Raw genomic sequence first — 27,390 nt, 5'->3', positions numbered from 1 at the left:
AGCTTTCGTTTTGTTACGTCTTCGACATCGTTTATCCGACAGGTCGCTATGATCAGCGAATGCCAAGCTCACCTCAAAATCATTACCGACATGTCTTTTCTGGGACCGCCTTCCTAGTCTTCGATTTGTGGTAACACATTACCTTCTATCGAAACACCGTCCTAGGCAAAATATAAAGTATTAAAAGAAACTGGTGAGAATTATGTTCAGTAAACGTAACTCGCCAAAGTTGAATTTAATTCAGGTACACTTTCGACGATTTCGGGCATTAGTAAAATGAAGCTAGTAAACTCTACATCTGAAATAATTTTTTTCAACGCTCACTCGCCTATTGCAATTCGCATGCTCATGTTAAAGAAACCTCACTCTTTCCTTGAGAACGATCTCGGCATCTCAAAGAAGCCGGTTAGTCTCCAAGTTTTAGGACTAGTTTAGAACTATATCTCATAAACCATCGCAGGCAAATATTTTCTAAATCGCGCAATAGAATTTACAATCTCAATGGCAAATTCCATGGAACGATGAAATATTCTGCCAAGCAATCCTCCAGCAGCTCGTACGGAAGCGATGCAGGGAATGCACCGTCACATACTGCTAGTGCATCTCAACCATCATAGAGCATTCAAGACTGGATAGGCTTCTACTTGATTCAACTTATTTTTCACTAACAAATTCGCCGAAACTACAATCGTAGATAAAATAAGTTTTATTAGCAATGAAATCAATTTGCCACATGTGCATCGCGTAGTGTGCATCGGACATCAATGTGCATCAGACATAACTACGGAGAAGTGTTGTGCACATTAGCAATGCACTGGGCTGGCTACTGGGGCACTATTTTCCAACTAGTACGATTTACTCTCGACCGTTCAACACACCAGGCATTACGAGACAAGCTTAAATTGTGTTCATTTCACACCAAAAACTACCCGCGTCTAAATTGATATGTTTAGGATATGTTATGATCTATATGTCTGATGTTTGGATATATTGAGAAAAATTGCCACGTAAAAATTGTCGACTCGGGTGGCAGACTAATAAAATTGCGTTCATCGCACTAAGTTTACAAACGCATGACAAAAGCTTTAGGCCGGGTAGCTTCATTAAAATATAGCTAAAAGCTTCAGTTGTACAGACCGACGCGAATAACAAGTTAAATACCTACAGCATAAAGTTACCTTTTGAAAGGCAACTTTCCATTTACAAAGCACGTCTGGTCGGAAAGGACAATGACACTAAAGTGTTGTACATATGTTTATTGTTATCAAATCATGATCTACGCTTCAAATGAACATTCAAGAGGCCTACCAATATTATAATCAACACGTATATTGGCAGCGGAAAAAAAGTTCGGTAGCACGTATTTCTAAGCCACCAACGCAAAATAGCATAACTCCTCAAATGTTGATCCTTCAACAACATTATAACACAGAATTAATTACTGCTAAAGCTAGAGAAATCCCTCTTAATCCTCTGTTACGGTGAAGTACAGCACATTAGGTCTAAAAATGACATGAAACAGACAAAGTTTTCGAAGATCATAGCGCGCGACAGCATTTAAGGCTAGGCAGAATGCAACAGACCTCTCTCTCCTCCTCTTTCCATTAAATTTTCAATGAACAACGAAAAAATCTCACAAGAATTACATGACACTAAGAAATTCAGAAAATCATTGCAGGCGAAACCCATTGTCGGTGGCAGCGATCTTCGGTTAAAGCCCCGAAAACGATCATATAATTCTAAAAAAAATTATTCATAGAATGAAAATCACGAAATTGAGGAAGAAGTGCACAAAATGTCCGTGATGAACTCCTGCAGTAATATCGATGCAATAAAATGACGCAAGCAAAAGACCTACAGAGAAATAACGACGATAGTAAATAGTTGCTGTCCAGGGAACTTTCGGGTTAATTCAGAGTATACAATGCGAAATAAATACACGATTGAAAAAAAAAGTCATTCGTACATGTCAATGAATAGCCAAGCAATCATTAGGATAGAATTTTTCAAGAAAAATCCAGCATTGGTCGTTGATGAAATAAGCATTTAATCAATTAAATTTACCTGTTGCAAAAGCAGCGCTGCTTAGGAAGCCCAGCGATGGGGTTGACTGCAGTCACTCGTGTCACACAGGCTCTTAAAATCTGTCTCCTCACAACATAGAACGAGAGCACCAAGAAGAAGAATAACGGCATATGCATTGATGTGGCTACGCATATTATTTCATTAGACAACAAATCAGGGTTACGAGTGCCTGCATGTAAGTGTGCCATATTAGTAGCGGCGTCTGCTCCGGTCGAAGGTGTGCCTAGAGTAAGAGAATGATCGGGCATGCATGTAGGCATACCTAACCACGGGCGAGGCCAAATAAACATGTTCAGTTGAGGTCAAATACGTTGAAAATTCAGGGTAATAGGTAAGCATCAATGACGAATAATTGCATAGAACCGATTTCAGATAATAAACAACACCAATAAATGAAACACCGATTTCAAAGGCTCACACAGTAGTAAATTTTGCTCTCAAGCAATACCGCTTGATAGAACAACTAATTCAAATTTACCGAATTCATCACCACTAAAGGAAATTAGTCATGTTTGAAATTTAATAATAGCTTACCTCGGGTCTGAAACGAGCCTGGCGAGATATTGTAATGATAAAAGTGTCATCGAAACATCATCAAGGTGTGAACGTGTTAAAGAGAGGTGATGGTTTTCAATGGCAAACTAAGCCAAAAAATAAGAAAATAAAAAGAGATTCACCGTCAGCCGACATTCTAGCAATATTCAAATATTTGGAGAATAGCCAAATTATTAATTATAAAATAAAGAGTTGCCATCAACATACTTGAGAGAGTGGACAAGACAAGTGCGCTAATATTGTATAGTCGATAATGAATGCGTAACTTACTGTGACCGGAAAACCTGCATGAGTATAAAATAAGCTGTGGGCAACATTTACTGCACGGTAAGTGGTAAAGAAGAACACACCAAAAGCATTTAGCCGTAGCGTCGTATGGCAACAAATTAATGATCAAACAAGAAACGCCTGAAAAAGGGGAGGGCGATGATTATGCATCGAAATGTACATCAATGAAAGAATATACAAGTCACAAAAGAGCAGTCTATCAATTATAGTACGAAAAAAATAATTTGCAAAGAAGGAACAGAGAAGAGCCGTCGTCATTAATAAACAATGATATGAATATCACGAATTAAAATTCCGGCATTTGCCCTAAGGGGCGGATAAATACGAACAATATCACGTAATTGAGGAGAGAGGTCTGAGAGCACTTAAGGCCAAAGCCGTACACCATCGCAAAACCTAGGCTTTATCTATTAGACCTATGCTATTTACAAGACGCGCGCCTCTAGTCAACGCAAAGGTTCAGCGAGCCATGCTGTCTTAGAGCTTAAGAGATACAGAGCAGCCCAGGGGCTCTCAAATACAAGATACACTCTTATTTCAGCTCGAAAAACATGATCCATGTTGATGCGGTTCCTTCGTCACACTCTGCACGTAGTCGCTGAAGTCCTGCTATAGCTCTCACTCAATCATACACGTGACATAGATGTGACACTCTTCATAAATGATTTGTAGGTAGGTACGCAAACTTATGGTACACATGGTCGAAGATTTTGCATGGACGCTCCCATAGTTATAGATAACTAGGCAACATTGACACTTTGACTCGCTAAACCAACATCACGTGGGCTTGAAGGCAACAAAAGGTTCTGAAAAAAGACAGACGCACATATGTTCTCTTAATGCCGTGAGGAAAGCTGTAAAAGAAAGTTAATTGTACTTGAATATATCAATAAGGCTATTGAGAGCGAGGTACAAGAGGGACGATCTTTAGCTTACCACGCCCGTACGAGACCGCCTCAGGAAGCTCAGAGCGCCTCATCGGAAACGGTTGGTCAGATCACCGAAGCTCCAAAACAAACCTGTCGACCGTCCTCTCTCTTCCCTCGTTCTCGTATGTCATGACAGTATATTGGCACATTATAATTCATCTTATTTCATACTTATGAATATGTACACGTAACAAGCACGAAAAGAATAAAGGAAAGGGAGAAAAACCTGAACATGATGAACCTGAATTAGAATCACGAAAAATAGCAAAATGATACCAAAACCGCACAATATAATCGCTGGTCATAAAGTTGGGCATCAAGTCGAAAAAATTGGTGGAGATGATCCCATAAAATTACTAAGAATCATAAATAACCAATGGGAATATATGAGGCCGCCGCGCAGATAAATACAAAGAGGACCAATGGCACTTACATCGAAGACATGAGAGTTCAATCCTGTTCAAGTCGCATCAAGGATAAATTTAGCTGACAATAGTGTTAAGGCATTTGGTATAACGGCACACAAGTGAGTCATAAGTCGAGGAATAATGCTAGAACATCAGTGACATTTCAGACAAGAGGTTCAAATAATTACAAGATAATATATGGAAAAACATCGCAATTGTTTATGAGAAATATCTAGGAAGACATTCATAGGATTAAGAGCACACTGATATGCAGCGCGTGGGCGCAGTCGTTCATCATAAGAACAGAAGTAATCATGACATTAAATCTAGAAAACAAGTCGCTTTAGGCTAAACATCGACATGAATAATTCCATTACATCGCAAGTCATCAAGAAAGAAATACAACGAACGCACGTGAGAAAAGACAACGCGTTGAGTCATCAACTCAACAGTAAAATGGCACAAACAAGGAATCCATATGCGAGGGATCCATAATTATAGTAATAGTCATGTAGACGATAGCGGCAATAATAATAATAATTCAGGTCCATGGAACAGAAGACAGAAAGGAGGAGGAGGGTGGATAGAGGGAAGGCAACATACCTGAGAGGTGCTTTAATATCCGCCAGGGTTGTACTGACCCCCATACACGGGAGCTCCAGCAGGGGCTCCACCGGTGGGAGGTTGAGGCTGCAACAAAATTAAGACTTGAACGAAAGAAAACAATAACAAAAATGTAATATTTCCGGCACAAATTGCAATTCAACTGAGAAACTTATTTGAAAAATGGCGAAACAGAATCAAGACGCACGCACATGGTTTACAAGGTCAAGTATTGGCGAAGTTATTCTAATAGTCCTAGGGTTGTGTGTAGCGAGTGGTGCTGGATTTTTCTAATTCTAGAGAAACAATTCATCACAACACTTGATTAATAATAGGCGACACTAGGAGGTTCTGGAAGACTTCAAAGAATGACGTGAAACCGAGACGGTATATTTCAATTTTCTATAGACTAGCGGGATTATCGTATCGCGACCTCCAGTCAACAGGAAGATATCTTCGCAAGATGTGACAAGGCATCTGAAAGCCTAGTTATTACAATAACATAACTAACCAACTGCCGCGAGTTGCGCGCTATGATAACCTGTGTATTTAACCTCCATGAGACACTTCATCTTTTGACATTCATTCGCAAACAGTTCCAAGGTATATTATTGATTTCTGTCAAGTCTCAAAAATTATAAGAGAATAAAATTATAAGAGAATAAAGCTCTTGGATAAGAGAAGAATCAAATTGCAGGCAGTCTATGAGCCACTAGTCGTCGGAACAGGGAGCAATGTTACAAAATCTAGATAAAAAAATAGATTAACAGCAACGTGCGTTACTTGAATGCACCGCGGAAAACGCTGTGCAATACAAGATATTTTAGCACCGCGTCACACACGTACGACCAACATGCATGATGTAAGAAAAGCACTTTTTTCTGACATCATTCTTAATAATGATCCATTACATCACCATAAAGTAAAATGAATTTGGACCCGTAGTAACATAACTAACCTATTGCTGAAACGTATCATTTCGTGATCCTAGATTTTGATGCTTTCCGTACGCATCAGACTTTCTATGGATCATGTGTTGCTATAAACAATTGCTAAGAAATTAGTGCTCATACCTTGAACCAATTCTTTGCATACATAATCATCGGAATCATACAAAAGTAAACATTGCTAGAAAAAAGTTCAATTTTCATTGTCATGAAAAAATAAAAATTAAAACAGAATATAGCTCACGTTCTAAATAGCTTATTGAAAGACGCACAAAGTTATTTAGGAAAATATTACAAGACAAAACAATAAAATATGGAAGACATCAAGAGTTATAGTAACAAAACAACACGGCAAAAACTGGGTATTCTTACAAAGCGAAATTTATTGCAAAATTCGCTCACTGTACAGTCCGTATGGTTGCTGCACAACACTTGTAACTGGTTAGTTTCTGTCTATGTGTATGTAGTGACACTTCAACAACAAAAGTTTCTGTCTATGTGTATGTAGTGACACTTCAACAACAAAAGTTTCTGTCGATGTGTATGTAGTGACACTTCAACAACAAAAGTTTCTGTCGATGTGTATGTAGTGACACTTCAGCAACAAAAGTTTCTGTCGATGTGTATGTAGCGACACTTCAGTTTCTGTCGTTGTGTATGTAGTGACACTTCAAAAACAAAAAGGCAAAATAGATACAAATTTAGTTGACTTTTAAATAAAAACCAACTGGACAGATATCCATCCATACAGAATAATTCCTACGGAGTGTCATTTCTTCTTGAAGATACGTTAGACATAGAAATAAGATGGTGTACATAATATTAACGTCAATGTAGAGGGAAATTTGTTAGCACTCCAAGTGAATGAAGAAGCTTTTAAAATAAGAACCATCCCTAGCAGCTATAATATACAATTACTTTTCTCTAATTCCCTAGCAGGTTAGAAAACAAAATGCGGGTTATGAATACAACAAAAATATAAGCCCGTAATTTTACGAGCAAAAAAAAAACTCAAATTAACTCACCACGGAATTACCGCTGAGACGGAAGATGACACACCTCAACCATCGCACAGAACTATTGTTACGAGACGCGCGAGAAGCAAAAGATCGAGCACCAGTAGCAGCAGCAGTCAAGCACCAAAATAAAACTTTAAAACGAGATGAGCAATAGTTGGGAAAGGAGTGTGGGAGGATGGAGAAGAGAACTCACCTTGCCAGCCTTCATCTGGGCCTCGATTTTATCGGCTTCGGAATGCAATCCTTGAGACCTGAAATACTGTATCCATTGTTGCGAGTAGTCCTGGCCACCTGGGGGAGCAGCGGCCGCACCGTTGGCAGTAGGTGCCCCCTGGGGGGCAGCCATGGCAGCTGGCACTGCTGGAGGAGCCCCTCCACCGGCCTGCCGTTATAGTAGTACTGACCGTCAACGTCTCGTTCGCTTTTTGACTCCTACAAAGCATGTGTCGCCAACGTTCTCAGACCCTTTCATCTACACTTGATATCACTCGTTAAAAAAGCTTCGGATTTGTCAACCCCAAAATACGTGCATTCGTCTTAAAAAAAAATTCTGTCTATATGTTCTTTACTTGCCGGGAGCTTCGTTAATGCTCAAGTTATAGGACATGAGTAGAGTGTTCCTCAATAGTTCAAACTTCAACGATCCCCGAGCCCTTTGATGGATTAGCAAAAAAAATTCTTTCGTTATCTATCGACTAGGCTACTTGATACTTTTCAGTTCGGTTAAAAGATAACATGTTGGAGAAATGACCAATTAGGTTCCACTAAATTAAATCAAACAATTTAATTATCCAACTATACTTGTACCTCTTTTTAAGGTCATGTATGACTTCAAAACTTGTATAGGATTCTAGTCTTAAGTTCATTCGATTGAATGAACATAAAATAATTTAGGATGAAAAGTGCACTATTTCAAATGAGAGAAGATTAATCTAAAGATTTTGCAATTTCAATAAAAAACGAATGATATTAACAATTAATTCATTATTGACAAAAATTTTGCATTGAAAGCATGAGTACTTGATTAGTAGAAGGTTTCAAGTTCGCTGCGCAACAACATTTACTTTAAAATACTTAGAAGTCTTGTGAACAATAAATTGACGACAAAAAGTACAAGGGAAGTCGGTACCATAAAGGTTGGGGAAGGCTCAAGTCAAACGAGTTTTTCTAGCAGGTAATCCCCACTTACGGTTAGCTATGAGATACAGCATCTCTTGCTTCTACCTGCAGACAAGTGGCTTGCATGAAGAAGAAAACGTAGCACCAAAACACCAAGACAATGCATGCTCAAATCTGTACCTTACTCAAATAGACCACTTGCATTCAGTGCCGCAATGGATGCTTACTTTACATAAAAGAAATTCAGTACAGATTCAGTACTGATACGCGCATGCATCAAGTAATTACGCGCGGACGTTCCACTTATGTTATTGATTGAACGCTTGGGATACATTTCAATGATAACTGAATCCTTTACCATAAAGTTTGGTCGTTAGCAGTTCAGCATCAAGTTCGTCGCAAAAGAAGAAATAAAAGCGAAAGTTGACTAAATTATCTAAACGACGGGCAAGTTTGGTGGTATACCGATTTTAACTTGAATCGCGGCGGCAAATAAACATCTCTATAACGTTTATTCTCTTCATCATGGATTCAAAGTTAAGAGGTGTTCAGAAAACGTATGAAGTTGCAGTGTCAAATGGTGATACGTCGAGTATCATACATTCAACTTAGGACCTTTTTGAACGAGGTAAGATTTTACTGAGAACTTGCAAAGCGAATATGTGCGATAATACCAGTTTACTCACCGTGAAAAGAAAACCTGAACTTTTTCCAGTGCTTACGAAGAAAATTAATTCCGATATCAATCGAATTCAAATCAGCTGGACTAGGAGTAGTAAAATTATTGAAAACAATTGTAACGTTGCCACGAACAATTTCATCAATAACTGCATAATAAAAATATACGGCGTATGGAAGAAATTTGTAATGATTGAAAAAAGCACGAGATGACAAGTTTGAGGTTGACGCAGAACTTGGTCAACACAAGACGTAACAATTTCATGGACCTGAAACCAAATTCTGAGCGAATACATGGCAGTAGCTTACTACGGCAACTACGCCCACGCTTCAAAGCTCAGAAGAAGAAAATACCAACAAAGCAGATGATTGAGACAGCAACACAAGCGTCAACTGAGTCATCCTCGCAGCAAGGTAGAGTGAGCAGAGTTGAAGAATACACGTGAAAAGAAAGACATAAAAAACCGGTACGAACCTTCTGAGACTTGAGCTGAGCTTCAAATTTATCCGCCTCGGCATGCATGCCTTGAGACCTGTAGTAATCGATCCACTGCTGCGAGTAGTCTTGCTGCACGCCACCCGCCTGCTCACATGAACCACAATAAATACGTGTTTTATGTAATGCTACACTTCAACAGAGTGCGATGGGATGGCAAGGGAAGTGGAGCATTGAGGATGAAAATTGTGCTTGGTAAGTTGCTGAATTACTAATATCACATGAATTTAAGCCAACTGGCATTAGGTTTTGCCTAACGAGTGTTCGTATTGGAGGCTCTACCGAGACGCTTATTTTGTGAGAACTGAGATATGGTCACAAAAGCAGGACAGTGGACCGCGGAATTGAACGAGAGCTTACAGGCTGTGGCTGCTGAGGTACCGGAGCAGGGGCGGCCTGCTGTTGCTGCTGCTTCAAAGACATGGCTTGTTGCTCGATAGCCTCTGCCTCCCTCAGCTTGCCCATGCTGCGGTAGTACTCGACCCACTCCGCTGAGTAGTCTGCTTGGCCTCCTGAACAAGCATGTCATTCAGTTATACAATAACAGACAGGAGTTTAATGTGGGAAAAAGCAGACTTCAAATTATATGTTTCTTTGAAAATCCTACCCAATTTAATATTAAAACAGACACAAAATAACCAGCGAATACTTGAAATTTAAGATAGCATTATTAACTGACTACATTAGACATGCAATGAACTGAAATTAAACACTTTGGAATTTTCACCAAAAGGAGAGTAGGTAAGTAATCACTGCTTATGATTCAAAACGTTTCGATTTTGGATAGCTACTCTCCTTCAACTATCAAGTGAAATAAGGCAGAGCTTTTATTAGATTAGGCAGAGATTTTATATCTCGATCTAATGTGCAATACAGATTAACATAAAAGTTAAGAATGATCTTAACATACAGTGTGTATAGTCACACACAAAATAGTTACTTCACACATCTGCTGCTCTATTCGGTGACAAATTCATCATAATAATAACTTAGGTGAAGAGAAGACAGCTGCTGGTTGCATTTTCGATTTCACATTACTGTAATATGTCCTAAATAACAATAGTTCAATTTAAAGGTTCTAGCAATATTTTGTAACGCTGTATAATGAGCGTTCAAGGTTTCTTTTTTAAAGTTCATGTGCTATAGACCGCCGAGACAAGCGATTGTGTTTAAACTCTCTAACCAATTCTAACTCAAATTATTCATAATTTAAGTTGACTGACCAGGCTGAGCGGCAGCAGGCTGAGGCTGGGGTGGCTGAGGCTGCTGTGGTGGAGGCTGAGGTTGGTTGGGAGGTTGTGCGGGAGGCTGGTTTTGGCCACCAGCCCCACCGAAGTACTGATAATATGCAGCCCAAGCAGCAGCGTTGGCGTCTGCGTTCTGCTTGCCTGGAAAGGAAGAAATGACTGCTATTGACGGCATAACTATGAACAAACAATGTGTCGGGGTATGTGCAGTCAGAGGCGATGCCTGGGTAATGCATGTAACCGTCAAGCCATGTACGTATGCAATGATGAAGAGTATTGAAGATACATATACTGCAGGTTGTACATCTTTGATCTCACGTGATGAATGTTAAATTACATACAATTTTCGAATAATCTTCTCAATCGCCATAATCATAACAGCTGTGAGGGCCACATAACATATGAATACAAGGCTGAATGGCAATGGCGCCAGTCTTACTTGGGTCGTTGGGAGGTCCCTGGTTCCACTGTTGGTAGGCGTTGCCCCAGCCCTGAGGAGCTCCAAAGTTGCCAGGCCCGCCAGGTCCAGGACCTCCTGGACCACCAGGACCTCCAGGGGGACCACCTGGGCCACCAGGTCCCATCGCTTGACTTGGATCCTGCAACCATAACTTTATGTAATGCTAATCCATTATTAAATTTGATAATACTGCAAAAATGTATTTTATTCCACAGAAATCATGAAGGTGATTCATGAACCCGATGATCAAAAGTGTAAAGAAATCGCTCCTCAATTCATTCTATTTCTATTCTTTGATCTAGGAAGGTAGCAAAAGCTAGTAAAATACATCGCTTAAAAATAGTTGCATTAACACACAAAAAAAAAAAAATCTTAAGAAAGCGCTTACAGACAAAGAGGACGTAGGCTTTTCCAGTACTATGCTCTTCCTTTTTCTTTCAACATTGGAGTTTATCACAATCAAAAACTTCATTTATCAGTAAAACTAAGTTACATGTGAGCTTCATTTAGTTACTTGAACCAAGTAAAAACTTTCTTAAAATCTTCATGACAAACATCGGCAGCTTTAAAAAAAACTTTTTTAAAGTTAAAGTTGAAGTTTAAAAACACACGAGCACCTACCATGCCAGCTTTCTCACAGATCATCCTCTTGGCGACTTCGATGTGCTCGGGCATTCCTCTTATGATGAAGGTTTTCTCCATGGGGTTATGGGGCGGCCGACGGTCCAGTTCACAGTGCGCGTTGGACTCCTGATTAATTTGACGGATTGTCTCACCACCTTTGCCGATCACAAGGCCGCATTTAGTGGAGGGGACGTTGAAGTACACCTCCATCTTCCCATCGCGACCAATCTGAACACAGGACATTAAATTATTTCATTAACAATACCTCAGCGTCGCAGAAATACACCCAAAATATTGTTGACAAAAAGGGTAATAAGTCACCGTGGATAGAAGTCAGAGCTTCACACAATAAAGAAATGATATAAATACGACCAGTTTACGTAGAAAGAAAGAAAAATTCGAAACGCCCCATTTCAGGAAGAAGAGACAGTATTCTGTTCATCTGTTGTGACCTAGAGCGAAGTGTGATCTGCATCAAACCGAGTTTCCATACATAAATGCGCCAAGCCATCATCCGATTTCTTGTGTAGACTCTTATTTTTGAAACTATGCCACTATTTCTAAGGCAATATTCAGTCTCGGTTCAATCTAGGTGTTGAAGAATTTTCTAAGGGCATGGTAGCAGCTGGCGCGCTCTGTCATGAGGGGCAGTATTGTCATAGTCCGGCACTAATAACAGTACGGAATATGATGACACTCCATCAAAAAACGGTGCCGATTAATCCTCTTGTTTACACAGCGCCAGTTCCGCGTGTTGAAATCGATGGTATGACGAGTTCCAGGCTCCCTCATTATCATTCAGACGTTAGTTCCTTAACTTCCTTCACTTCTTAATTCTAATACAGCTCCGATCATGGTGGAATTTTAGATCAGACCGGGTAGAGCCGTTTCACCGCAGTGAATTTCAGCCATAAGGTCGGTTATGGCGGCCAGGAATAGCAAGTTTTGATGGAGATCCGCCACGCAGATATCTTAAGGGTCAAACCCTTTCCATTGGATCCCTGACGCTGCCAGTGCTTTCCGGAATCTTCAGAAGACCACGTGGTGATGAGAAATTAGTTGATGTCGTCATCGGCTTGATCACAACGCTGAACAAAATTGGGAGAAGACTAGTTGGTTGAGGCGGGCTATCCGTTACAACGTAAGCTCTTCTCTGGATGGAACAACACTTTCTCAAATGTTGGACGTGTGAATAATGTTCTTCTGAATTTCATGTCTGCAGGTGGTGAAACACTCGTTTTGTACGAAGAATGATTGCGTTTATCTTCGATTCAACTCGGCACCCATGGTTTTGCAGTACAAGTGGCAAGGTGGAACATCTAAGCCACTATTTCCACAAGTGGTTGTGATCAAGTGCCACTGAAAGGTGCCGTACAGTTGCCGCGTATCTCTAATATGTGCTATTATTAGCATAATATCATAAATAATGAATTAATACTCGCGCGTCAAATGAGCAATGCTTAAATTAATCGATGGACCGCTGAGACAAGATGGGCGGCGTGTAGCAACAGTTGCAAATCGTGGTCATTTTATTTTAGTTGGGCAGTAGACATTTTTGTGTAGTAAAAAATAGCTAATTAAATTCGTTCATGGTACCGTGTCCGTGTTGGAGTGCTACCTGAAAAGCTCTCGTGTTCCAGTTTAACCACCACTGCTGTAAACTATCAGGAGCAGTGAAATTTCGCAGATAATCAGAGCAATGCGGCGGTAGCCAGATGCCTTCCAAGACGGAGCGAGTACATATTGCCAAGGCAAGCCAGGACAATTAATCAACACTTTCTGTCATGATGAGCATGTGCAGGCCCCCGTAAGGAAGACGCCAAGTGCTTAGCTTCAGGTACCTCAAACACAGTCAAGAATTTTCAAGATTTTTGATAATTAAAACTGTTAGATCGAGTTTAACGGCATGCCATACCTAGTACCTCGATCAGAGGAAAGATCTATGGTTGTCAGTTGGAGATATTCGTCGCTTTTGAATAAGCAGTTTTTCCTCTCTAGATTGCCCATGCCCACCCAATTCAGTCACAGGGCCACGACAGAATGTAAAAATGCACTCCTCGAATATCATCTCTGACTCACAAGCCCCGCCCTCGATAAGGCCGACATGACATGGGGAATGCCATCTCAAGGCCAAGAATATCATACATAGACAAAAAAAGAATAATTTATTCCTAGAGATATTGAAAACCACGGTAAATACAAATTAAGAGGGGAAAAATCTAGGTGAGAAAGAGAAGCGCGAAGAATGAGTCTACCAAAAATGTGTCAAGACGTAAAATTAATAAATTAATCTTAAAAGTAGAAGGGAAAAGCATTCATCGTAGACTCGTACATCGATTAAATTGTACACCTGTGTTCACTAAGTCGATCCTGCAATTCTAAAAATTTTCCCAAAACAAAGTTTTTAAATTTATGAGCATGATAAGATTTGGAATGCGTTTGTAACCATAGAGAATAGTGAAAATACCAGGTTCATCGCAATTGAAGTTATTACACTGACACATTCTTTGGTGGCGTTCGGCTAGATCAGAAATTGCAGACATTCTTGCACGCATGAACACATCTCTTACCCGCATACATTCTCTTGAAACATTCAGCTCATATATACAGAGGTTGGACAAAATAATGGAAACGCCTGACATTTTGATATCGTAATTTTTTAACATGTTATAAACAATGAAAACGTGACATTTTTATGTTTTAGTGTTGCTAATAATTGCTATTATAACCTTACATTGCGGCTTTTAGAACATTATTGGGTTTATAACCTAACATATAACATAAATGGCAAATCTCTCTGACTTTCAAACAGTCCAAATTGTTGGTGCCCGTATGGCAGGTGCTAGTGTGACAGAAACTTCCCTAATGCTTGACGTTTATAGAGGTACCGTCTCAAAAGTAATGACCGCGTTTGAAAGAGAAAAAACGTCCTCAGCAAAGCACAGGTCTGGCCGTCGAAGTTGTCTAGAAGAGACCGTCGGTACCTAAATCGACTTGTGAATTACAATCAAAAGACCTCGGCTCTTAAAATTACTGCAAACCTCAATGGAAACCTACTAATCCCAGTTTCTATAAAGACTGTCAGCAGAGAGGAGCACAGATCTGGATTCTATGGAAGAGCTGCTATTAGAATTCTCTCAAAATCTGTGATGTTTTTAAATCGTTTACACCGTCCCAGAGTATGCTTGAGTTTCCTGGAAAGTTCCACTTGGAAGATTTTCCATCGAGTCATCATAGTTTCTACATAATAATGAAGAAGCTTTTGATTCCAAATGCAAATGCTTCAAAGCGAGAGTGGATAAAAACCTCCAGACTTAGTCTCTCGGGTGGTGGAAAAATGTGATTTTCCCTGACAAATCATCGTTTACCTTACTTCCAACCTCTATCCGAGTTTACGTTTAGAGACAGCCAAAAGAGTCATTTAATCTCAACTGTCTCCTCCCAACCGTAAAACATGGCGGCGGATCTGTGATGATCTGAGGAGTTATTTCTTGGAAATACGGCGAACCAATTATTTCTCTTCGTGGAAGAATTACCAGCTGCGACTATTTTGTAATTTTGGAGGACCAAGTTCATCCAATTGTTCAAGAACTGTTTCCGGAGTGGAATGCCATCTTTCAAGATGATAATGGCCCCAATCCATACAGCTGAAGTTGAAAAATTGCACGAAGAACACTTTAATGAAATTGAGCATCACATTTGGCCACCACATTCACCAGACCTGAATATTACCGAGCATTTTTGGTCGATTTTAGAGATGCTAGTCAGAAGTCGATTCCTGCCGCTATCGTCTTTAAAAGTGCTGGATGGATTTTAAACTGAAGAATGGGTTAAAATTCCATTGGAAATAATTCACAACACAACAACAATTCACAAACAATTCACCTTGTATAATTGAGGCTGTAATTGTCGCAAAAATTTACCTACCCCCATAAAAAAAGAAATTTTGTGGATTTCTCCAGTCTTTCCCTTATTTTGTCCAACTCAGGTACATGCAAAATCTTGTCAAGAATCTCATTTCATTCCAGGCATCTTAACTGAACATCACATAGATATCAGTCACGTAGATATTAACCCGAGTTTCAAACCAAATTCATACCATTAATGCATCCATCATATTTACTGACTAAACGCACCAAGTATCATTTTTAAATTTTTGCATGAATATAATGCCTAACGACCACAAGAACGTGACAATCACCTCATGAGCGCGAAAATATAATCCAACTATGGCTTTTTAAAAACCAAGTAAAAAAAACGATCTCGAGTCCATGGCAATATGCAAGTGACCAATGCAAGCTTTTTAGACCCAACCAAACAGTCTTTCCATTACTGTCACACAAAAATTGCATCTAATGAAAGGGCTAGGAAATTAAAGACTTCGCGAGATACAAGAGAGCGCAACGGTAGTCGAAAGTGAAGGTGCCCTTCAACTCCATAGTAACGCGGAGACGTCAAGAAATTGTCAGATGTGCACTACAACCGCAAAGCTGAGATCACACGATTTATTCTAACCTGGCCACCGGGTCCTCCTGGTCCACCAGGTCCCATTGGTCCTCCTCGGCCCATAGGGCCGCCAGGTCCGCCTGGGCCCATACCTGGTGGGCCACCAGGACCGCCGGGCCCAAAGCCCCCACGGCCGCCCATTGGGCCACCACGACCCCAGTTAAAGCCTCCACGGCCTCCACGGCCACCACCAAATCGCCCATCCTGTGGGGAGTCCTAGGAAAGTCAGACGGTATGAGGGCAAGTTGCCAGATGCAAAAGTGAGCATCCCGACGGTTACTCCCACATAAAAACTAATGAAACAGAACCGAATGCATCATATGGGTCAGAAAAAAAGGAAACAGCATGGGATCGTATCACTCACATCAGTTGCTTCAAGTTCAAGCAAGTTACTTACGACCATATCACCAAAAAAGCAACCTAAAAGAACTCCCGTACCGACTGTGTTTGAAAATTGTTCTTAACAATAAACAAACAATAGTAAAGAGGAATTCTGATGCACAGTCTCAAGTCAAAAGCACTTGCATCAATATCTATCACAAATACATTCAAGGAAATAAGCAGACATCGTACATCTAATCGCCATTCATTCCCATCAAGGCAGAATCATTCAAGCCAAATTAAATGCAGACCCAACACTTCATTTATAAAGCATTCATAAAGACACTTTCTCTCAAACAAGAACATAAACGCCATAATCAACATTCAAACAAACTTCAACCATAATATAGCAACACCTTTTGGTTGAGGAAGGCAAACAGTCCCATTTCAGGTTTCTTTCATCTTAGTCTCGTGCAATCCAGACATATCTTGTTTACAGTGGCAAAGACAATACCCAAGTTTCAGAGTTTACAGAATTAAAAGAGCCATAAAAAAACAATGTTTTGTTCGTCTACTCGTGCCCTAGCTCATCAATGTTAGCTTAACACTCACTCGATCTTCCCCAAAGTCGTCGCGGTCTCTGTCCCTGCCACCTCCCCGGTCATTGCGGTCTCCCCTGAAACCTCCACGACCTCCTCTCCGACCTCCGAACTGAGCGGCCTGTGTCTCCTTCTCAGCAATGAGGTCATAGACGAGCTGCTTTGCCATCTCCACCTGACGAGAAAAATAACCCAGTGAGCATTGGTAGAAAAAAATTGGAATCAAGATAATCGGAAGTTTAACTTGCTCTTTATCAATCTTGCCTGTACAATGAACAAATAAGAGACAGCTAGGTGCTGTAGATTATACGACAAAAACACAACACCACTATCAAGCAGTGATAGATGCAGAACACTTAACAAAACAGCGCATGGCCAATCAATGAAATCTTCTACTAACATTTGTAACATTAATTTTAGTATATAAAGCTTCAACAAGATGCATTAAGTCTAAAAATTTAATTCACATTCCAAATCAAATCATATAAATTACAATTCAATGAAATTCGAGTAACAATTGAGGTTAGTTAACCAATGATGAAACCTAAAACGAACATAAAACAAATAAAATCAGCAAATGCAGTCAATCATTATTACCTTGTGCTGTTCACCAGTGATACGCAAAGGCTTCTCATCCTCTTGCTGAGGCCCGTCCTGTATGATGACCATCTTAGCACCACTCTTCTCCTGCAGACCCTTGATGGTCTCGCCATTCTTGCCTATGATGAGACCAACCTTTGGTCCAGGTATGCTTATTTCAACCATGGCCCCACCGTTGCCCTCGAGACCAGGAGGACCAGTAGGCGGTCCCATGTCTCTTCGCCGTCGTTCAGGGCCGTCGCCTTTGTTGACAATCTCAAATATGAGATCGCGGGCGCGAGCGATGGCATCCCTGTAAACAAAATACTTATCAACTTCATGAATTCAAAACAAACCATCAAGTTCTAGGCGATAACCTTCATAATACATATAACTCATAAGTACACAAAATTCAGTGATAGTCACAGTGTAATCCTAACATAATCAAGAGACTGAATCAAGCAGGTTCGTGGTGGTTGCAGTAGAAGCCCACTGAGCTGCCAACTTTCCCACTTAAATCGTTAATAAGAAAGGAGACACTCGTATGACGTCGTCGAAATGATCGAAAGACGACGATTGTAATTGCTATTCATTTCCTATGTCCAAAAACATTTATACTGCATTTTTTTCAGAGTACTTTTGGTAATACTCCAAATTGATACTCAACTCCAGAAGAACTCAAGGTCTTAAAGAACACGCTACCCACCGAGTGCCAGATAAGGTACAAAGTCGCTCTGGTCGGCCTTGACTATCCTGTGCCATCTGAATCTTGGCACCACTTTCACGTTGTAAGCGTGTAATTTGTTCTCCACCGCGACCGATGACTGCACAACAAAATTTCATCAAGTTTAATTATTAAATGATATGATAGAAGTTTCAGTTTTTCCTTCAGATGGAAAACACGATGGATTAAACTACTAAAACAAAACTAAACTTCACAGTGATGAGAAATAATTTTGTCAAAAACAATTTTTCATTAAAACCCAAATTTCTAATATTTCTAGATAGATAGACCAGACTACACCTGGTCAGAAACAAATACTTCAAACACACTTAAGTTGCATTGTACTTTGAAAAAATGATGGGAAATACTTGAGATGGCACAATCAAAATAATGCACATCGAATTGAGAAATCAGATGTCCAAGGATAATAGAAATAAACTTAAAGGATATGAGAACAAAAGCAATCCAGCACATTTGAGTAGTAATTGGAGTAAAGTTCTATACAAGACTTACTGAGCCCAACCATCTTGTCAGGAACAGATATCTCCTCCTGCTCAGATCCACCCCCTACTCCTGGAGGACCCATGTTTGGTCGGCCCATGCCACCCATTGGTGGGCCATTGCCGGCCAGGCCCATGAACACTGGGGACCCATCGTTGTTGGCTATTCGCTTCGCATCTGGGCCTGTGGTGTCATCCATAACAGAGAAAATCTAATAGTACGGTATACTGTTTACAATTTGTTGACATGTTTATCAATAAATGTCCTAAATTAAATTATTCATTCAAAAAAATATAGGAACTACAATTACCAACATATCATTACAGTTGCTAACTAATTTTTTTTAATTAGATTATGAAGACAATCCACAACTTATAATGAGTTGACATAATAACGGAGAGCAGGTGTCTGCTTACCTCCCATACGATCCATACCTTCCCCTTCTTCCAATGGTCGCTTTTGACCACCAGGCTGGATTTTGGCAGCAATCTGAGAAAATAAAGAAAGAACATAGTATGATAATTCAAAGTTTAGGTACAAAATTCAATCAGGCTTGATAATTATACTAGTGGAAATTTTTTTTACACTTTTCCCTATTTAAAAATGGCTTTTGTTTGTCAAAACGAAATGCTATTGAGCTGCAGAATTTATGTTAATCCATATCTGATTAAGGTTAATCCAGAAAAAAATGAAAGAAAACATGAAATTCTTAGAAAAAGGCACAAAAGGGGGTATATAGTCAGATGGGGTAAGAGAGGACCGAAATCACTAACAAGCCTGTAGCATCTATACCATGAATAACTAAAAAACCCTAAACCTATCACAAGGTGTAGTTATGCAATGGGCTTCTAAGCTACAACTCAGATGTTTTGCATCTAACACAGTTTTCTGTACAGATTAAAAAAAGTGAGCTGGTCCCATCTTATAGGACCATTTGTGGGGTAAGACAGGACCATTTGTGGGGTAAGATAGGACCACTTGTGTGGTAAAACATGAGCATTTAGTGGTCCTGTCTTACCCCATGTCTGGTCCTTTTTTACCCCATTTTAGAATACATGTCAAGCAGTGATGGTAGCAGGTAAGAATGCCTAGTATGTCTAAAAAGTTGCCTATTACTTGAGGTTACCTGCCTACATCCACAAACCTGGCCAAAAAATTTTTTGTCATTAGATAGAGCTTATTTCCCAAACAGGGTTAACTATTTTGTGACCCTTCTTTACATAGGTTTTCTTTAAAAATCAGCCAGAAATTCATTATTTGCAGAAGAGGGTTGCCACAAACACTGAAATGACAGGCAATGATTGCTCTAACATATTCTTTTGTCATATTGAATTCAGTGCAATTAGAATGCACGCCGTGGGCTGGTCCTTTCTTACCCCATGAAGGCTGCGATCCTGTCTTACCCCATTTGACTATACTGTAGAAATCATCTCCTCCTAGGATTTTCAAGCTACAACATCAAGACACATAGGTATCATTCGATGCGTAAAGACCATATCTACAAATTTGCAAAGGCGTTTTTTGAAATTCCCATTTTTGAGGGTGTGGGAGCATTTTTTGTCAATTTTTTTTTAAATTCTTCAATTTTACCTCCCACCCCCCTTTTTGCAAAATAAAATCCAAACTATGATGCAATTAGAAAGACTCCTGCACAAATTTGTAGATCTTTTTGTTGCAAATCGAATGGTATATGTCTCATTGCTGTAGCTTCAAAACTGTAGGAGGAGATAGTTTTCCAGTGACAATAAGTGTGATTGTTTAGTAGAGCCCAACAAAGTCCCGGGCGCCTCGAAATCGGCATTCAAGGTTGCAAGGATGCAAGACAAGACAATACTGGAGCTTAGTTTCTGTCAAGGATGGTGCCTCATATTGCCTCAAATTATTTCATATTCATATTGGGCCTCATATTGCCTCAAATTATTTCTAGTTCTCTTCCAACTTCTGTTTTCTGGCATCATGCAGGGCCCAAGAAAGCCTTTCCACACAGCTGACCAATTGACACTATGTCAATGACTTACAATGATGCCATTAGGCATACTGAATTATTCCATTTCTCATTGTGTGCTGTTAAAAGCTTAACAGCAACATCATTCACACAATATTTTGCCAGACATTGTCATAACCACCTACTTATTCTTGGCCAAAGTCATTTAGCAGTTAAATTTTGCTAAATCAGCCCATGAAACGCAACTGCTCATTAACAATCAAATGCTAACTTGGCATTCCTCTACTATGTATTTTGAACATTTTTTTTTGTATGGCAAGAAATATTTTTAGCCTAGTCTGAATGCCGCTTTTAGCTCCTTTCCTCTTGAAATAGTAAATAGATAGGCCGTTTACGTTTACTAGCATTATTTTCATGTCTTATCTATTTATTTTTATTGCATTTACTTTACTAATTGATTTATTTGTGTTTCTAGGACTGAACTTTTTCTGAACAGAATTTTGTGGTTTGAACTGACGATGGAGCTGGACTCCGAAACGTTTTCTCTTATAAAGATATGGTGAATTTTTGTGGTATTTTCTTTGCTTTTAAATTCCTAAGAAATATTTCATTTTGCCTTGAATATTTAGGACATGTCTTGCTAGTCTCATTACATCATTCCTTATTTTATATATATATCAGTCTTGTATCATTTCATGATTACTGGGACACAAATTTCAAGGACCAGGACACAGTCATGTCCTGGTTCACATGTTGTATTCTGGGACAAACTTCAACTTCTCCATATTTTTTTTTTTTTTTTTTTGCCAATTTCTTGTCTTGTCCCAGTTGTCCTGGTTCATCCCTAGTTTTGAAAAGTCTTACCTTTTTAAATATTGTGGCTCTAATATCACATAATTTTAGTAGGTATGTAATATCTTGCAGCTCTGATGTAATGTACTTTTGTTTGATTGAATAAATTGCGGTTCAGAAACAAAGCCATTTCACATAATTTTCATCTTTCTAATTCAGTACATATTCCTGCTAAAATATAATGTATCACAAGTAAATGATTGGAGATTTAGGGTAATATGTACATAGGACTTGGCAAATGAGTTTGTGGCTCATGAATATCTTTTCATGGCCAGGATATGGTATTCACAGCTCATATAAATGGAATAATGGCTTCCAGATCCATAAAATCATGGCTCAGACTCAGAGAGTAGATGTTTTCCTCACTAGGTTTATCCTGAGAAAATTATTACAATATGCAGGAGCACAGTGGCAAACCAGTGATTTTTTACAATCAGTTCATTTTTAATTTTCTCATTTACGAGAGATTTAAACCAATATCTTATGTACGAGGATGCTAGTATCCATGATACTATGCTGCTGGTCTACTTATAGAATTTAAAATTGCACTTGAAAACAGCAGGAGTTTAAAAATTACACAATTTCTTTTATTTTACACTGAAAATTTCAAGGAAAGGCAATAGGCATCTGTGAACGAGAAATTATCCAGATACATGGGTGCTTTTATCCAATTCACTGGTGGCTTCTGTCCAATTTTCCACTCTGGTTGAAAATGGGGTTTTTAATCACCGGTAGATTCATGAACAACAGTAGTGGTATTACTTTAGATTAAGTGCATCCAAAAAAAAGTTTTTTTTCAATTATTTGTTTTTTTTTTTTTGGGGTTGTAGATTAAGAATCTGAAATCTGTTTTTGGCAGTCAGCATCAGAAATTTTTAATGGAACCTGTTTCTAACTGGACCTAACCAGCAAGGTGTTTGTTGATTGGCTAGGTTTTTTCTACGTTTGGAGTCCGTACAGTGGCCAGAAAAACCTAGCCAATAGGTTTTTTTCTATGTTTGGAGTCCATCCGGCAGCCGGAAAAACCTAGGGTAAACGCGGTATATTCCGACACATTAAGGACGCATCGAGAAATGAAAAACTATAAAAAAATAACCATATGCGTTACTCGAGTTCCGTTTGCTTTACGTGACTCTCAAAACACTGTACTACGCGCCAGCAACGATGAAACATCACAAAATGTTGCCCTATTTATTGAAAAGCCTTTAGAATGCAAACCTACCAAATCCCTATATTCCGACACTGTGTGACTATATTCGGCACGTTGTGAGACATATTCCGTTCGTGCTTCAAATTGTACTAATACGTAATTCCGACATCCACGTGTTCGAATTCTGATCGCTGTGTGAGCTGTATTGGAATATGACACGGCTTTGAATTAGAACACTATTGAATATTGAGCACTACTTAATTAGGCTTTTAATTAACAGTTATTAAGCTTTTAATTAAGAAAATTTTAATTTTTGCACATAGCTTGAAATGAGCTGTGTGTGTCCAATTCAAGTTGTGTCAGAATTAGTTTTTATGTGTCTAAATGCGTTTCTCAACTTAATCATCTATTAATTTATTTACCACTTGAAATCAGCGAATACAAGTATACTTAAAGGATTCCTAATATATTCACAGACGTATTTAAAAGTCTCAAACCATAATATTCTTTCTACACCGTTTATCACTATTTGGTAGAGCAAGGTCAACTGTCAACTTTGACACATTTTTCGATTATCTCATTGGGCGGCATGCACCGTCTCTCTTTGGATCTCAACATTTTCCCGCTAGATGGCCCAGATCTAGTGTTTTGGCAGTAGTTTGACGCGCAAATGTAGACGTCACTATTTCAACGATCAACAAACGTTGGAATATACCGCGTTTACCCTAGCCAATCAACAAAAACCTTGCAGGTTAGGTCAGTTAGGAACAGGTTCCATTAAAAATTTCCGATGCTGACTGCAGTATGGAATTCTGTATAGGTAATATATTATCATGTTAACAAAAGAAAATGTATCGAAAAATTTACCACCTTACACCGAACTTGACAAAGTGACAATTGATACTCAATTACTCATACTCTTACACTGAGCTCGTCAGAAACTGCGGACACTCGGACAGCTGCACTTCCTCTAACTCGCTTGCGTGTGATTCGAAAACCGATAAAAAGTCGGTGACTCTTCCCTCCAATACATCACTAGTCGCGTATCCGTATCGACAAATTTTGTAATGAATATGTTCCAAAATAAAAAATAAAAATTACGTAAACTTTCACAGAAAATTCTCACGATTTCACCAATACCAACAAAGTTCTCGAATCCCCACGGAATGATGGGATAAACTGCTAATCTTTCACGGCGTATGGCAACATTGTATTGACTGTTGACATTAGACAAGACGGTGTCAGACACCTTGTTTTGGTCTTGTAAAGTTCAATTTCATAATAAATAGATTTGATCCACATTTCACAGTGACATTTAAATGATGGAAAATTGTTTCAAAATTTAAACACCAATTGATACGCTTCTAAATATGAATTAATTCATGTTTTCACCCTATGATGTCAAATTTGTCTTAATAACTTCACTTCACTTCAAATCCTGAATGATTTTGTCTCCCATGGCGAGTTTTCAAACGTTTTGTGTCTTTTAGAAAACGTTGGTTGTTTATAAGCAGTAATTATTTTATTTTAATGAACCAAAGAAAGTTTAGTCATCGAAATGACAAAATCATCAAATTTAAAATATTAAGTTATATGAGTGAGATCATCAATTATCAAAGAAGCTGTAAGAAAAAAATCGTTGTTTTTGATGTAAAAGAATGTTTTTAATTTAAAAGAAATGCACTACTTGATTTTCAGAAATACGATGCAAAAATTAATGATCCCTATTAGAATTCAACAGACGCGACTCATTCAGAATTAAATTGAAAAAGTTGGTACCTATTTGAAATTTATGATTTTACAAATTGCTTAATTGAACGCAGTGCAGAAATTCAAGATCACCTATGGGTATGAATGCAAGTCTCATGACTGGAGATCTCAAAATTTATTGTACTACCACATATGTTTGATACATAAGCTTTTTGTCCTTTTGATGAACAGAGTTTATTAAGGTTCTATTGACTGTAATAGGTAGAACGATGCGACATATTTGCGGCCATCCAACGATTGGTTGATGGCTTTGACTCTTGATACCACTGTATAAATATTGCGGTGGACACATCTTCCAGAAGTTTCAATGCAAAGATTCTTATTTAAAGGATAATAAATCGATTTGTAGTTGTTTACTCGAATTACTCCCACCTATAGATATAAATGAACATTATTCAATTTATTTTAAACGTTTTTCCTGAATTCGCATTAAAATATTTATTTTGAAATCAACCATGTCACAGTAACAAAATAATTTGTTATAGTTTTAGGCTTCCAAAAATATTTCAAATCTCTATCTGAAATATCATAATTAATCATTCTCTTGCATTGACTATATTAACGTTATGGTTCATGCCGCCGCTGCCGCAATCATCATTTGTTTTTGCAGTTGCATACCGGGCAACCAGTGTGGAAATCCAGAGGGGTAATATATTAACTGGTAAACATAGCAATTTGGAAAGCAGGACCCAAAAATCTGGAACGTCCAGCACACTTCCACTTTCACTCCATCATCACTGTCTCTTATACACATCTAGATGTGTATAAGAGACAGAGTATTTCAATGCTAACAGCATCAAAATTCACGCAGAAACGTAAANTTGTGAGGCCTCCTCAAGATATCCTTTGCTCACCGGAGTGACGCGTCTCTACCGGCGACCTCGGAAACGTTCATGTGGGGCGCAAAGCTTAAGCAACCTATCCAAGATCTTCCTTGCGCATGGGTGACTGTGGTCAGTGAGTGATGAGTTTCTACTGGTGTCAGTAGCGACCTTGTAACTTCTACTGAGCACAACGTGTTCTACTGAGCACAACGTGTCTTTCAGTAGAGTCCTCTTGCTTATCCGTGAGTGACGCGCACAATTAACAATATTGGGAAGTTCTCTGTGTTGCCTGACGTAACGTTCGTGCCGAGGCCGATTTCTGACGACCTGCAAACCTGTTTCTAGTTGCCACTTGCCTGGAACGTTTTTTTTCAAGGCGGAACGCTTTTTTTTAAGTGAACCTCTAATCTTAGATTTCCACTCTGCGGGCAACTGCTTTTGTTGTTCTATGTATTCTCGCTCCCATGAATTGCATGTTTAGTGTGTGCATCATCGAAAAGTCTGCTTGACAGCGTAGTCATGGTAGCTGTAATTACTTTATTAAGTTTACTTCTTTGCAGTCATTAAGAGACAAATCTTTAAAGAACTAATACTTTGTATAAGTTTAATTGTCGAGTGAAAGATGTGCCTGCAGCCTTGCTGGCACGCAACATTTCCAAGTGAATTACCTTATAGAAACTTAGTATACCCATACGTGTTTTAAGCCTATAAGAAGTTCATTTTTTTGCCTCAAATAATGTATCGAAAAACTGGTGTAGGTGTATCAGGAATAATATATGAACCGTCATTATTAGAATTCCATCCTGGCTGACTGCCTAAAACAGATTTCAGATTCTTAATCTACTAATCTACACCCCAAAAAAAATATAATTAAAAAAACACCCTTTTTATGATGCACTTAATCTGGAGTATTACCACAGTAGTTCCAAATCATTACAAATACATTAATTAATAGTTAAAAATTTCATATTTATTAAATAATGAATTAGGCTACCTAGCATTGAATATGTTTGCTGCTTGCAAAAGATTAGGTACGGTAAGCCGTAAGTAAGGTACCTATACCAATCTTAGCACCTATCAATCACTATCAGTATCAGAGTCAACCTTCAAAGATCTTTGGAATAATTTACCTATTCACTTTAAATTTAAAATAGCCTAATTAGCTAGGCTACCTAGGCCTGATCAAATAAGAAAATTTCTAATCATAACCATCCACTAAATTCCATTGTAAATACATATAGCTACCTACTAAAAACCAATTACTTAGTTTTGCAATAATGATGAATAGGCTAAGCCAGAATCAGTTATTTTTAAACACCAGACTTCGATGAATATCAGTTGAGAATTAGCTAGCCTCAGTAGTCAGTACTTCCGGTCCCGTCGCCACGCGCTCGGCCCGCCTTAGCATAGCGGCCGTAGCCATCTTGTTTACTTTTCATCTCTAAAAAATCTGTTTTTCGCGAATAATACACATACATTTTCACTGTAACCCAACTTAAATACACAGGAAATGTCCTTGAACACTAAAAATTACAGCTGCAGACGTATTCACGTACGAAAAAAACGAGTGACAATTATTCAGAGCCGAAAAGTTAACAGTTAAGAAGCCGCATTATAAACTCATCTTTGAGACCAGCTAAAATGAAATTAACAACATAAATAACGTTTTGGTTAGCAAAAAAACATAATACATCATCAAATTACCTGTTTAGCACGTTGAACAGCGTCAGCAAATGCGGGATTCTGCGAAAAACTATTATTATTTGCACCTGCAGCTGCAGCCATCATGGACGACGGCAATGGCGTATGCTTTACACGCGGTATCAATAGGACCGTAGTCGAAACAAATGAACGCCGACGCACACAATCCACGACCTAAACTCGAACTGAAACTTGTATGGCATAAATTTTGAGTTTCAAAGGTTTTTACTCGAGCATTTTTAAAAATATGAAATGCTGATTTCAAGTTTATAATTTTAATATAATCGTCCCTGGAGTTTTTTAGTAGAATTCAACAATTTAAATCACAACACTTTTTTACATTATGAGATGTTGGATTATTTCTTGAACCCCAGAAATTTAGTGATTTTTTATCATTAAGCTTTAAATCCTGAAAATTTGGTATAGCTTGCGGGATAGTTACGCAAAAATACAATATTAGT

At 38.7% G+C, this 27,390-nt stretch overlaps 1 protein-coding gene across 7 annotated transcripts; it reads right to left on the bottom strand.

Annotated features, from left to right (window-relative positions):
- Positions 1–1,241: 1,241 nt before the first annotated feature.
- On the bottom strand, positions 1,242–27,103 carry LOC108670023 (far upstream element-binding protein 1). 7 transcript variants are annotated; one of them, XM_018157467.2, is made up of 15 exons: positions 26,933–27,103; positions 19,104–19,176; positions 18,700–18,882; positions 18,169–18,286; positions 17,481–17,775; positions 16,897–17,058; positions 15,973–16,179; positions 11,455–11,685; positions 10,813–10,972; positions 10,350–10,514; positions 9,487–9,638; positions 9,106–9,213; positions 7,027–7,215; positions 4,868–4,954; positions 1,242–3,734 (listed from the first exon to the last, which is right to left on the bottom strand). In XM_018157467.2, the coding sequence occupies exons 1-14, from the start codon at positions 27,014–27,016 to the stop codon at positions 4,880–4,882; spliced, it is 2,202 nt and encodes a 733-aa protein (XP_018012956.1). In that variant the 5' UTR covers positions 27,017–27,103; the 3' UTR covers positions 1,242–3,734; positions 4,868–4,879. The 7 variants fall into 7 exon arrangements, with proteins under 7 accessions (XP_018012956.1, XP_018012959.1, XP_018012958.1 ...); XM_018157470.2 differs by having other exon boundaries at positions 15,973–16,167; XM_018157469.2 differs by having other exon boundaries at positions 18,700–18,870.
- Positions 27,104–27,390: the final 287 nt, after the last annotated feature.

This window comes from Hyalella azteca, unplaced genomic scaffold, assembly GCF_000764305.2.
Source record: "Hyalella azteca isolate HAZT.00-mixed unplaced genomic scaffold, Hazt_2.0.2 contig1314, whole genome shotgun sequence".
Taxonomy (NCBI): domain Eukaryota; kingdom Metazoa; phylum Arthropoda; class Malacostraca; order Amphipoda; family Hyalellidae; genus Hyalella; species Hyalella azteca.
Note: the sequence above shows the minus strand (reverse complement) of the source record. Positions and strands in the feature narration are given on the sequence as shown.